Source organism: Urocitellus parryii, chromosome 8 (assembly GCF_045843805.1).
Source record: "Urocitellus parryii isolate mUroPar1 chromosome 8, mUroPar1.hap1, whole genome shotgun sequence".
In the NCBI taxonomy this organism is placed as follows: Eukaryota; Metazoa; Chordata; class Mammalia; order Rodentia; family Sciuridae; genus Urocitellus; species Urocitellus parryii.
Window position 1 is genome coordinate 142019005 of NC_135538.1, and position 13487 is coordinate 142032491.

The window sequence follows — 13487 nt, forward strand, 5'->3', positions numbered from 1 at the left end:
TTTGCATCCCAGCTTGGCTGGACCCCAGATGTTGATTATAAGGATGCTGGTATGGCATCCTTGTATTTATTTCTATATATTCATTTATATGACAGCTGAGGAGTCCTTCTTTGGAAAGAGACTGGGATCCCAATTCCCACTGAGATTGGAAGTTATAAACTATGGTGACCTTGATGAAGGTCCTATTTCAGGAAAGATAACAGCGGCTCTGGAAGGAAGTTTACCATAACATATTTATAGGAGAAGCAGGGACTGCCGATGCTGGGTATGGCAAGAGGCCAGTCTAGAACTCCCTCAGGCCAGCTTTTGGTGATTGTTAATGTATTCTTGGAGGTGTAAGTGTGCATGTGTAAATGGGGCATAAATTAAAAGGATCGCTGCACTTGTAGGTGCAGGAAGCTTTGCAGGGAGACCTCACCCGAGTCAGCATAGAAGACAAGAATCTTCTGCCTCAGGGGAGTTGCTTTTGGGAAGTCTCTCCAGGGCTGAGTTTCAGCTGCGTATCCGAGGGACACTTGTGCTGGGTATGTAACGCCTTACACACTAGCAGACACACACATCAGCTGGTTCCTGGTCTTTCAAGAGCTGAGGATGGTGTCGCGCAGGCCAGCTAGGGCTATTGTGGTGGCCAGTGGCATTGCTCTACTTCTACCAGCAGAGGGGCAAGTGCGTAATGGCGGCATTAGCAGCCTTGGCCCGAGGAAGTGGCGTGCCAAATCTTAACGTGGTGTCAGGTGGACAAGTTGGGCTCAGGGGCTGGGAATCACGCTCTGCCATTTCTAGGAGCCTGCAGTCTTCAGTATGGAGTACAACGTGGACATGTAGTGGTCCTCAGCAGATGACTGGAACTCTTCAGGGATAGAGTGCTTAAAGGATCGGACTACACCCAGCTAGGCTGAAGGGTGCTCCAAACTCTCAGAAGTGGGACACACTGAAAGAAATAACCTTGGGTGGAGAATAAGACATTGGGACTAAGTTAGATAACACCTTGGCTGAGGTTCACTTGCACAGTATGACTTTACTTCACGTTGCTCCCATCTCGTCAGTCCAATCCACTTTCAGCACAACTGTCAAGACTCTTTAAGGCAAAATGCTCTGTCCAAGTCATTAATACTTCTCACTCTTGCCCCCAACCCACAGAAACAAACAACAGCAACAATAAACTCTCCAACTCTGTCTACATACATGGTTTCATTTAATTTTTTTTTTTTTTTGATACTGGGATGGAACCCAGGGGCACTTAACCACTGAGCCACATCCCCACCCCTTTTTATTTTTTTATCTAGAGACAGGGTCTTGCTAAGCTGCTGAAGGCCTCACCACAGTGCTGAGGCAGGCCTTGAACTTTCGATCCTCTTCCCTGAGCCTTCCCAGTGGCTGGGTTTGCAGGCATGCACCAGTGCACCCAGCTCAACTTAGCCATCTTTTGACTTCGGGAACATGATAGGCACTGAGTAGAAACGGTGCTTGGAATTCTGCATTAGGATCTTTCCCCAGGATAGTGAGATACAGTCCAGTCCTCTTCCGATGTTGGGCAGTGACAGTGAGCTCCAGCTCCCAGTCGGTCACATGACCAGCAGGGGAACACCAGCCCTCCACAGAGTCCTGGCTGCTGAGCTGTGCTGTTCAGTGGATCAGGTGGATTCAATGAATTTTCCACTTAGGAAAGTTTCAACTGATGAAGGGTTTGTTGGGACCAAAGCCCATTATAAGTTAAGGAACGTGTACACGTATCTCCTCTGGTTGGCACCCATAAGCCCCCATGACTACCCCATGAGTGGGTAGTCCCAGGACTATTTCCTATTGGTCTCATTTACTCCCAGGTCCAGCTGAAGAGAGGTACTGACCGTCGCCTCCATGTGTTCTGCAACCTCTTGCCCTTGGATTGTGCTCCTGGGTTTCACGTTCTCTGACTTGTTGTAGCTTGGATCCTGCTAGTCCTTCCCACAGTTCTCAGCCAGATGTCCCCTCTTCCTCCTCTTCCGTGTTCCTGTGGCTCCTGGTATTTTTTAATGACATTTTATTACTTTCCAAGCTTATGTTCTTACAACATGGATGCACAGCTCATTTCCACTTATTAAGTATAAAACCCCACGAAGGCTGAGGCTTGGCTTGTGTGGCTGCTTTTCCCAGCAGGACCAGTGCTGTGTTAGAGGAAATATTTGTTCAATCAAAGAAGAAATAAAAACCAGCAGAAGGAATGTTTCTGTTTTCCCTGCTCCTCACCACTGCCTCACAGGGCGCTAGGTGAGGCGTTTTGGGGCGAGAGAGCAGGAAGGAGAGAACAGCTCCCATCCTCACAGGTGACTAATGCTTTCCAGAGGAAGTGAAAGATTTGCAGTCATTACTACTCTGCAAAGCTTTATTTTCCCACTTCGGGGCCAGCCCTCCGATTTTGCAATCTGAAAAATAACAAAAAGCAAGCAGTATCTGGATGGCAGTCCCCACGGTCTCCGGGGCTATTTTTAGGTCATTGTAACATGGTTTTAGCAGTGAAATGCTTCTCCAGCTCAGAGTTACTGCAGTTTTTCTCTGACTCACGGTTGTTTCTCACGCTCCCTGTGCCCACAGCCCATGTTTTTACCTCATTCCTGCTCTGCCATTTCCCCGTTTGACCACCCAGATCGCCACACCTGACAGCTGGCCCGTTGCCACCGCCCAGCAGCGTCTCCATGGGTATCCAGGGTGTGGGGGACTTGCTGATGGTTGTGGCCACGAGGGCCCAGGGGCCCCTGCATGATGTGAAAGGGTGGAGATGGCAGGCAAAAAAAAGAGTCGCAGGTCCCCTAACCAGAGAATGGACAGAGGTGGGGAAATTTTCCCCAATGGACCAGCATAAAATGACCTCAAATAAGCTGATTTGATTTATTCTAGCAAAAATGGAACAGGATGTACCAAGTGCTGATTTAGTACTTCTCATCAATAGCAGGCACCAAATCATCCAGCTTCCCAGCAGTGGGGCCCACCCTGCTGGCCCAGGGCTCCATCCCTCCAATCACTGGCTCCGTTACCATTACTTTAGTGTCCCTCCAAGCACAGAACTGGGAACAAAAGCATCAAGAACGGTTTTTAGGCTGCAGAGTCTGTTCTGGCTGCCCAGCCACCAGCACTCAGCTGGGGTGGTTTTGCACATGCCGGGAGCTGAACAAGTGCCTGGCCCTGGGAATGCAGTGGGTAGAGAACTGAGTCTGGAGATAGGAGACCTCGGTTTACGTTGACCCAGGTCCCAGTTTGCGCGTCCTCCCACCTCTGCCGTATGACCTCGGACATGTTGTCTAACCTGTTGGAGCTCCAATTTTTCAATGTCAGGTGCATTGAGTCAGATTTATATTTCTGTGACCAAAATACCAGACAAGAATAACTTAGAGGAAGGAAAGTTATTTTGGTTCATGGTTCCAGAGGTGGAGCCCATACTTGGCTGAATCCATTGCTCGGGCCCAGAGTGACATAGAACTTCATGGTGGCAGGAGAGGTGGAGGAAGGCTGCTTCCTTCATGGTAGCCAGGAAGCAGAGGGGAGAGAAGGGGACCACAGAGAAGATGTACCCTTCCAGGGTATGCCCCCAGGGACCCACTCCCCCCAGCCATGCCCCAGCTACCCACAGTTATCACCCAGTCAGTCCACTAAAACTGAGATGGACTCTTTAGGGTACCACTCTCTATCCGATCATCTTACCTCTGAACATTTCTGCATTAACACAGGAGCTTTCAAGGGACACCTCATATCCAAACCACAACGCCAGGAGATCTCTAAGTCACCCGCTGCCATTCACACACTCAGCTTTTATTTGTGGTTGGTCAATATTGCCATCTGTTACTACCATCAGCTCCCCTGCAGTTCCACAAACGCCAACATCGTATCCACTTTATTCCTCTTCAGTCTAATTTCCCACACTTCAGCCAGAATCATCTATTTTTTTCTTATGTAAACCACAACATTGAACTTCTCTGCTTAATAGTTTAAAAGTCCAAATCCATTGTTGTGATTCATGACCTAGCTTTGCCCTGTCCCCCAATTCAGCTGCACCCCTGATTCCCTGGCCCTACGGAGCTGTTCTTCCCTCTGTCTGAAGGTCTTTCCATGTCTCTTATGACTTATTCCTACTCCTCCCTCTTGGGTCTCAGTTAGAAAAACCGTTCCCTTTAGAAAACCATTCCTGAGCATTCCTGGCACCCAGGGCTGGTCTCACCACTCTGCCTTCCGACTGTCTGTTCACACTCCTCTTCCCGAAACAGTCCCTAAACACAGCAGACCACCTGTATCTGGTCACATCCTCGGCATCAGTACAACATGGACAAATAACTGAGTGGACATTGCAGGTGCTCACACCCCATTCCCTCATTGCATCTTCTTCCCCAAACCCCTGATCCTCTGCATCGTAGGAACTTGTGCCCAGGTACTGACAAGCCAAGACTCCCTGGGCACTGCTTTTCATCATTATGGCCACTACAATAAGTGCTCTTCAGGCCTCCAAGAGGAAAAGAAAATCAAGGTTGGATCTGTGAGTCGATGATCAACTTTCAAATCCTTAGGTAGAAAAAGGTAGTGTGCTAAAGGTACTAACTCAAAACTCCAAAAATTGCATTTGGTCAAAAAAAATTGAAGACTACAAAAGATAGAATGTACAAACGGATGCTTTCCACTTTCATTCTCTTCAACACATAAAACAGAGAGATATATCTTTATGTGCATATACTCTAACCTCAATCCAGGTCCCCTCTATATTGAAGAATTTATTCCACGGTGTTAAGTCACATATGACAACAATAAGGCATATACCGTACCAGAGTCCAGTCTTATGCTGCGGTGAGACATTGCTATGGAGCACACAAGTTTTTCTCTGCAGAATCCATGAACACGGTGCTGGTCCTCAGCCTAAGCCCTGCTCTCTAAAAATGTCCTTTGTTAAAATGCAAAGGCTCCCAAGGCTGAAGAGCAGTCAAAACACTGGGGTCTGGAGGGAGATTTCCTTAGCAAGTGTTTTTGTTAAGATGAAAGAGCAAGAAAGACTTTGGGCATCCCTGGGAAAGAGCCATGGAAAGGGGACAGGAACGTTAGGGAGAAACCAGCACCTGAGTTATGAGTGCCAAGCTTATTTGCTCGAAAGCAAAGTCTCTTGAAATCCACCAGGTAGGCACTGTTGGAACCCGTGTTGTTGGGCATAGGCTCCCCCCCTCTTTCTCCTGCTTCTTAAAGCTTCCATCCCTGACATAACTGCACTGGATGAACTCACGCCCGTACAGAGACTGAGAGGTTCTCCAGATGGACATATGGGAAGAACTTATGGGAACCTAGAGAGGAACAGAAACCTCCAGTCTGCAGGTCTCATACTTGGTGCGGTCCCTCCAGTAGGAGCTTGCGGCTGGACGGGAAGAGCAACAAGGGAGCTTGCCTGTCACTAGATGGAGGTCAGGCACATTCCCTGATTACAGACTCCCCAGTCATTTCTGAGTGTCATGTCACCAGGTGGCTGAATGATGAAATCTAGGCCAGCTACTTGATTCTCCCCAGCCTCCCGTGAGGCCATTCTGCAGGACCCTGGCAATTGTCCCAGGCCCTCCAGGTGCTCCAATGGCAGATGTGGATGCAAATAAACCCATCATGACCAGGCCCCAGGAAGGGCCAAAACACACTCCACCTGTCAAATGCCTTTTTAGGTGGAAAGTATTTAGAGGCCTCAGATCATTCAGCCACCCAAATATTTTAATTCCAAATGGAACCAAAGACAAAACATTTTCTTGGGAAATCAACATGAGGGAGTAAGAGGAAGTCGTGACTCGCCATGTGTGCGCTCACACCTGCACATTCATTCCTAGGCACGTGAGCATGCCACAGGTGTTGAAATCAAGCGACAAGTATTCTTCTTACCTGGAAGCTTAAACATGGTCAAACCCCCTTTAAACCAACATAAAGACTCTGACAGAATGGTATGCTTTTGTGGAATATTCCAGAAGGTCCTGAGCAAGCATCAGGTGACTTTCTCTGTGCAGTTCTTACCTGGCAATGTAAGCAACAGTGCCAGCAGCCAACAACGTGATTCCTGTCTTCTTGGATGGATAGTGATGTGGCCTGAGGACGACTTCAAGCAGCGAGAAGGGCAATATGAACGTGTGCTGGAGGAGAAAAGACGGCAGATCATGAGGGTGTCCTGCTGCCCAAGGTACCCATGACCCTCTCCTCCTTCTCCAGTCTGCCCACTCGAACACTGAAGGCTGGACTTTCCACAACTGGTTTAGATCTTGCTCCTTGGTGGCCCAAGGACCTACAGTGTCTCCCTATTCTCTACCAGATTGATCTAAACTCCTCTGTCTGGCTACCAAGGCTCTTTATAATGTGTCATCAACCTTAATGGCCCTGCTCACTGCCCACTGCCACTGCCATCCTCTTCTAACACACATGTGCAAATACACACATGTGTGCACACACGCACACACCTATACATGAAAACACAAGCATGCACACACTCATACATTCTTTCAAATATACAACCAACGTCCCATGCACATGCTCTCTCTCTCTCTCTCTCTCTCTCTCTCACACACACACACACACACACACACACACACATTTAACCTCCACAGGAACCGGGCCCTCATTCTCCATTGTACTTAGCCTATTTCCCCCACTTCCAACAGTGCTCCAGGTAGGACTAAACTCAGTCACGTGTTGCTACATGCAATAGGGGACACAGAGGGGTAAGACATGTTCCCTGTCCCCAGAGCTTGTGAATTTGCACCCCAAGTGCCAGACTGCACGGCTCAGAGTATGATGGTAGCTGGGTGACCCTCTCTCCGTGTGGACCTTATCTTCTCTCTCTGTTTTCTGATCCTCTCTGTTCTTTGTGGCTAACGCAATCTCCCAGGATGATGCCTCCAAATTTTCCCCATGCTAGTTTCTCTCACTCAGTTCTGTTGCCATGATATCCTGCACCCTGCAGTCCGGCACTCGGGGTGCAGATCCACAAGTTCTGGGGACAGGAAACACATCTTACCTCTCTGTATTCCCCATTGCACGCAGCACCGTGTGACTCAGCTCAATCCTGCCGAGGGTGCTAGGTATTGTGGGGTGTGCATACACCTCCCTGGGTAACCTTCCACGGCCCCCCTTCCCTGCATCACCCCTAGTTATAACCATCTCACATCTTCCAAACTTTTAAAACTAGACTTGTAAAAATGACATAAGCCAGGGATCCACCCTAGGAGGGGGTGGTGTTTGTGGAGACTACTGAAGCTCACCCCTTCTTGGCTTTGGAAACTCATCTGAGAAGGGTCACTGGAGACATTGCAATGCCCTTTCATTTACTGAAAACATGCACAAACCCCTCTGGCCACATTCTGTACTTATTGGCAATTTCCAATCGTGTTAGAACGTTCCGTTTTTCAGAGTCACAGTTATTATTCCTCTTTCATTCCTGCACCCCAATTTCCACAGTCTTGGCAGCTTCTTGCATATAAAGCGTCTGCTTTCCAGCTCCATTCCACTCCTGATCCTGAGCCTCCAGGTAACTGGCCTGATCACAGCAGTGCTTAGAGCTCGGGAATGTCACTGGGCTCTCATTCCACGTATTTGGAACAACAGTCCTCGGCTCCAGGCACTCTTTACCACCAGGTGCCATGAGTCTGGTGCTCAGGAGGCATTCCCAAGAGGGAGTAGACAAGCTAGCTAGGGCACCGTTAGATCATCAATATGACCCTCTGATGACAAGAAATATGACAAGTTTTGATGGGGCAGGGGTGGGGCAAGAAAGATTCATTCTTGGGGGTAGAGAAGGGGGTGGCCATCACTGGGGAGAGAAGACTTCCTGGAGGGTGACACAGAACAACTGGGACCCACATTTTAGTAACAAATCCCAGTGGGACAACATTGCTGACAAACATGGCTGTTCTGCCCAAGCTTGGTCCCAAACACGTCGACCGCTGGATGTGCAAATGGAACGATGTCCAGGCCCATTGTTCGTGTCCTTCTTTGGTCTGAGTTTAGGCTGCTGCTCATCTGTGTCCTCCTCCAACAAAGGAGCACTGGTGGTTTAAGGACACAAGCTTCCAAACCTAACCTTGGGCTAGTTACTAGCTACCTCCGACCTTCCTCCGACCTTCAGCTTCAGGGCAGTGCTATGAGGGCCAGGGCACAGGCCTGCCAAGTACTTAGTCATGGGCCCGTGAGAGTCTCCAGTGACATTCACTGTGGTTGTCATTATTATCAGTGTGACTGCCATTCTGCATCTCACTGGTGGGCCCAGGGGGTCAAGGCCAAGGGTCTGGGATAGTGTCTGTTCAGGTGGCTGGGTGTCCGCTGACCTGTGGTTTGCAAGAGGCACGCTGCTGGACTGTGGGACTGTCCTCCTGGGCAGTCATGGGGGGCTTCCTCCCATGGGGGTCGAGGGCACTTCAGTGACAGATTTCCATGTTCCCTTTATCCAGGGGCCACCCTCAAGAGGCGAGAGACAGCCCTGTGTGCGCGGCACAGCCATCTGCCTCTCTGCCTGCGTGTGCTCTCTGCAGCCAGAAGGAAGCCTCGGCTATTAAGAGCCATTAACAGGCCCATTATGCTGACCACTGATCTGACAGATTTTATTAACCTCGCCCACAATCAGCAGCTCCCTGTTCGCGACATTAATGATCATCTGGAACAGGATTCCGGTGGAATAATGTAGCGTGTTTGCTTTAGGAGCAAATGAGTCTGTGGTGATTAATGCTTTTACAATAAACAACTTGGGAATGCATGGCTGGTCACCTCTTCAAGGAGTCTGCCCTTTGTATGTGACATTCAATTGGATTTCCAAATGAATTCCCCCTGACGGCTTCTGGGAAATGGACTTGGGTGATGTCATTAGTGATGGGCCATAGGCGGTGGCTTCACACTAGCCGGAAGGTCTTTAGAAGAACCACATTTTCTGGTGGGGGCAGGATGGGCCTGGGAGACAGGAAGACCTCATTCTGTGAACTTTCTAAATATTGAGCTGCCGTCAGGTGCCAAGAAGGACCGAGGAACCTCCCGGAATTTCAAATGGACTTGAATTTCCACCACACATTGACATCAGTTATATAACCTTTGTTAGATAGCATATTATATTCCAAAAAAAGGAAGGGGGAAAAAAATCAGTAAGAGAAAAATCAAATATGCTTTCTGCTTCCAAAAAATCTAATAATTAGGCTGGGATTGACACAAATTAGCATGCTGCCAAAAATTATGGAAAACAGTGACTCACTCTGTATTTCAATTAACAGTTTCTCAGTTTCCCTTATAAACAGTGAAACTGACAAAAATTAATTATCTCAGAGGGGGTAAAATATTTCCTTTCAAAGTAAACAAAGCACCCAGGGCTGAAACAATAGCATATGTAAACAGAGCAATGAAGTTACGTTTTTCTGTTTAGGGGGACTTTGCTCTAAGTGTCTCCTTTCAAGTGCATTGGTCAGAAGGACAGCGCTGTTCTTTCCCCATCCATTACTCCCACCGTTGTCCCTTCCCCTTCCAGCCTTTGTATAATTTCCACTTCTATCTGAATATCTTGAAGACAGAACCACAAGCATTGATTTAAGTATTAGCAAAATAATTGCACTTGAGATTCTCTGGTGGCAAAATAGCCTTGGAGAGCATTACTAAAATCCACCAGCCCAGAAAACATTCTTAAAAGCTTGCATGAGTGAGTGGCAACTTGGAAAGTAATGATAATGATTTAAGAACTTGTTTCTACTCACCCCATAGCAGGAGATAAGTAGCCTTTATAAACAATTTCCCTGCATATGAGGCCAAACTTGGAGTGGAAGCATTTGGCCTGACTCCTGAGAAAGGGGCAAGCCTTTGTCACCGAGATCATCTGTGGAGCCACAAGTCATGGAGGCTCCAAAGACTGGATCCCTAAAGAGGGGAGGTCACACTCCTTCTAGGAGCACTTAATTTCCACCAGTGAAAGAAATTCAAGAAGCTGACACATTTTACAAATCCCATGACAATGTTTAAAAATATAATCTCTGCTTCCTTCCTCTGTTACATTTTACCACCAAGCTCTCTCTCTCTCGTGTTGACTTGACTGCAATTGCCACACAGGCCAATCATCAAGGGGCTTCCTTCTTGAATGCCCTGCCATAATACTGTCCACTTCCTGTGTGCCTCACATAATACTGTCCACTTCCTGTGTGCCTCACATAATATTGCCCACTTCCTATGTGCCTCCATCTTCTTGTTCTTCCCTCTGTCCAGGCAACATGTGGATCTGAGAATTAGTTCCTGATACTGGCTTTCCCCAGCTGAGGTCCATTCCTTCAAGTTTCTAAGAGAATGCCTTTGGATTGTTCATGGTACTATCAGATAGATATTTTTTAATGAAGTTTTAATGGACTGACAAGATCTCATCTGGGCACGCAGAGGAAGATTTGGGGCTTATAATGCATTAGATGTATCTTCTTTTTTAATTTAAAAGAAGAGCCATCACAGAAGCTCTGCAGAGACCAACACATCATTAAAACATCAATTCCAGTTTTAAATACAAAGAAAACAAACGTGGAAATGGAGGAAACACAATCTTGACAGAGTGTCATTATACCCAGGCTTCTTGTTACACTGCGGGAGCGTCCCTTAAGTTTAAAAACTGCATGCAGTAAAGACTTGGAGTAATAGTTGCTCCTTAAATTCTAGCAATGAAATCCCTGGTTTCCCATGCTACCACAAATAATCTCCCTCTCTCTACATCCCCCCACACCTCACTTTCTGCCTCTAACTCCCTCTAAGACAATGCCGAAGGTCTTGGACACACTTCCAGAAGTATTTTATATCTAAAATAGAAACCATCTATATTCTCTAGGTTCCTTATCCTGTAAAAGGCACAATTTCTATTTACATGAATCTCATATAGGTAAATTCGGAAATGTACCCATGGGCCATAAAGCTTATATTTCTAGGGAGCTTCGAAACAAACACAAAAAACGTCCACCTTTGCTATCTGCAGGAGTGTTTTTCAATCACAAGTTTTCAGATGACTGAATTTGCAAACAATTTCTTTTCCACTTTCTAGGAACTCACTGGCAGCTCCACCACTGTAATTAAAGAGTCAGTGGTGAAATGCCTGGGGTGGAGGGAGAGGGAGATAAACACCCACAGAAAGAGCCACAGGCAGGCTTCCTCTTTGATCTCCAGATCCACCTAGGTGGGCTGAGCCAGGTTGCCCAGCCTGCTAGCAGAAGTTAAAAACCAACCGTCTTATGTACACCAAGAGTAAGAATGTTTACTACACTTCACTCTGAAATGCACCCAAAACAAGATGAATGCAGGCACAGACAGATGGACATATTTATGCTGAGCAGAAAAAGTCAACTATTAATTGTGGAATCTAAGTGGTACATGACAACAGGTGCTCACTGTAAAATGCTTTCATCCTTGCTTTATGTTGGAAAATTTTCATAATAAAACCTTGAAGGAAAAAGGAATGGTCTTTATTGACCTCGAAAGAGATATGAATGGTCCACTGGGCCAAGGAGGAACATATACTATCATTTATGAACTTGTATACGAATTGAACTGGTGGTTACATTGTAACTCTGCAAATTTCTTCTGGAGAGATTCTAAGTGATCTTTTATTTGCTAACTGTTGTCGTTTGGGTTGACATGTAGTTTGACCAACATCTCCAAGCATCATCCTTTCTTTTGTTATTATTATTTTTATTTGTCTTCATTGTAGATGGACACTTTCTTTCTTTCTTTTTATGTGGTGCTGAGGCAGGCACTCTACCACTGAGCTATAGCCCCAGCCCGCATCATTCTTTTTCAATTGGGAAGCTAGTTGGTTTTGAAAGAGTCAAGCCTAGTTTTAAAAAAAAAAAAAAGTGACTATTTGGGTTCCATCTCATTCAGGATGAAATACAAGAAAGATTTGGGATTTTAGGACCCTCCAGGCAGGACTATATCTGCCTCTTATGGTCTCCTTCCTCTTTATTCACTCTTCCAATGTGTCTGAACCCTTGACCTAATTGAGCTCTCTCTAGCAATTACATCCTACCCACCCATAATCTTTGACTTATCCCTTTATTTCTCTTCATTTGCTCTTCTCCAAAACACTCTCCATGGCCTCATACGCTTTCATCTTCCTGAGTTTCAACTTCTGAGCTTTTTATCAATCAGATGCATATTTTGGTATACTACAATCAGGCCAACCTTCTAAAAAAGTCACCTGTTGCTACTCCCCTGCTCAAAAACCTTCCATGGATCCTTATTGCCTCCATCCGCTCTCTACACTCCTTCCTAATCTGCCTGCCTACTGCCCACAGTACCTCAGCACCCCTCCCTCACTCCTGTTCAAACTTGATCCCATCATTATCCTGCTGTTACCATGTCTCCTTCCCTAGAATCCTTCCCACTTTTTCATTTTAACTTGATTCTTTAAAGTAGTCCTGTACGCCTTTGAGATACCTTTCCATAAAAGATACCTTTCACACATTCACACAAGAATATATAAAAGAAAATTAAGACTCAGGAGGACACTGAAACATGATTCTACCAACCAAAGATTTATAGGTCTGCTATTATGGAGACTCAAGTTTAGCCATATGTTTCCAGAAAGCCAAAGTCAAAACCGATGAAATGGACAAATCTCCTTTTTAAATTTCTTTTTTCTCTTGGAGAAAACAAGATTTTTCCTGCAGTAAATAGGTCAGAAAGAAATTTATGCCATTGTATTGCTTCTAGGGGGACACTGAAGTATAGCCATTTCCACAAAGTCCAGAGTTCTAGATTCCATCAACTAAAAACAACACGATAAAACCCCATCGAGAGAAGGGGACCCTGCCGGTAAGGAGATGAGATGTTAAAACGATGTGGCCCTCTGGGATGGGAACAGCAGTCGGACTCCATAAGCAGGATCCTCTCCACCAATATTTGGGTTCCCATGGTTAACTGGACACCAGTGGAGATCTTGTTCTCTGTTGAAAGCCGGGCGTGCAGGTGTGATCCACTGGAGACGGCAGAGGCCGATGCATGGAAAAATTTTGAGTTTCCTCTGCTCCCTGGCTTCCTGCCTGCTTCTCCTCCCCCACCTTCGGATTGCTCTGCTGTCCCCCGAAGATGCCACTCCCCCCTTCACCACTGATAAGTCAATTATCTACCCCACCCCACCCCACCCCACTGTGTGAGGGTCCTTGACCTCCAGCAAGTGTCCTCTGTCTCTGGCCATTTCCTTCATGGCACACCAAGACATCCGCCTGCTAATAACTAAAAAGTCTTCCACGACAGAAGGAACTCAAGGCCTGGGGCTGTCACCACTCTCTCTCCAGTGCCCAGCACAGAGCTTAACCTACTCTGGCCACTTAAAGAATTAGTGGCATTGATGTGAGAGTCCATGAAACAAAAATGGAGCAGAAGGGAAAGAGATTCTCTGCATAGCCCCGGAAGCCAACTGGGACCCGGTCCTGTGATAGCGGCAGCCACACGTCAGGTCACATCCAGGATGGCAGGGTCACAGAATCAATCTCCATCCCAGATGGTCATCTTTGCCC

General features: G+C 46.8%; 1 protein-coding gene across 1 annotated transcript in view; it reads right to left on the reverse strand.

The window, feature by feature from the left end:
- The window catches only part of Adtrp (androgen dependent TFPI regulating protein), a 68060-nt gene that overhangs the window by 13638 nt on the left and 40935 nt on the right, over positions 1–13487 (reverse strand). The window contains exon 4 of the mRNA XM_026384629.2: positions 5998–6113. Within this exon, the coding sequence (XP_026240414.1) occupies positions 5998–6113 (116 nt within the window). The remainder of the gene's footprint in view (positions 1–5997; positions 6114–13487) is intronic.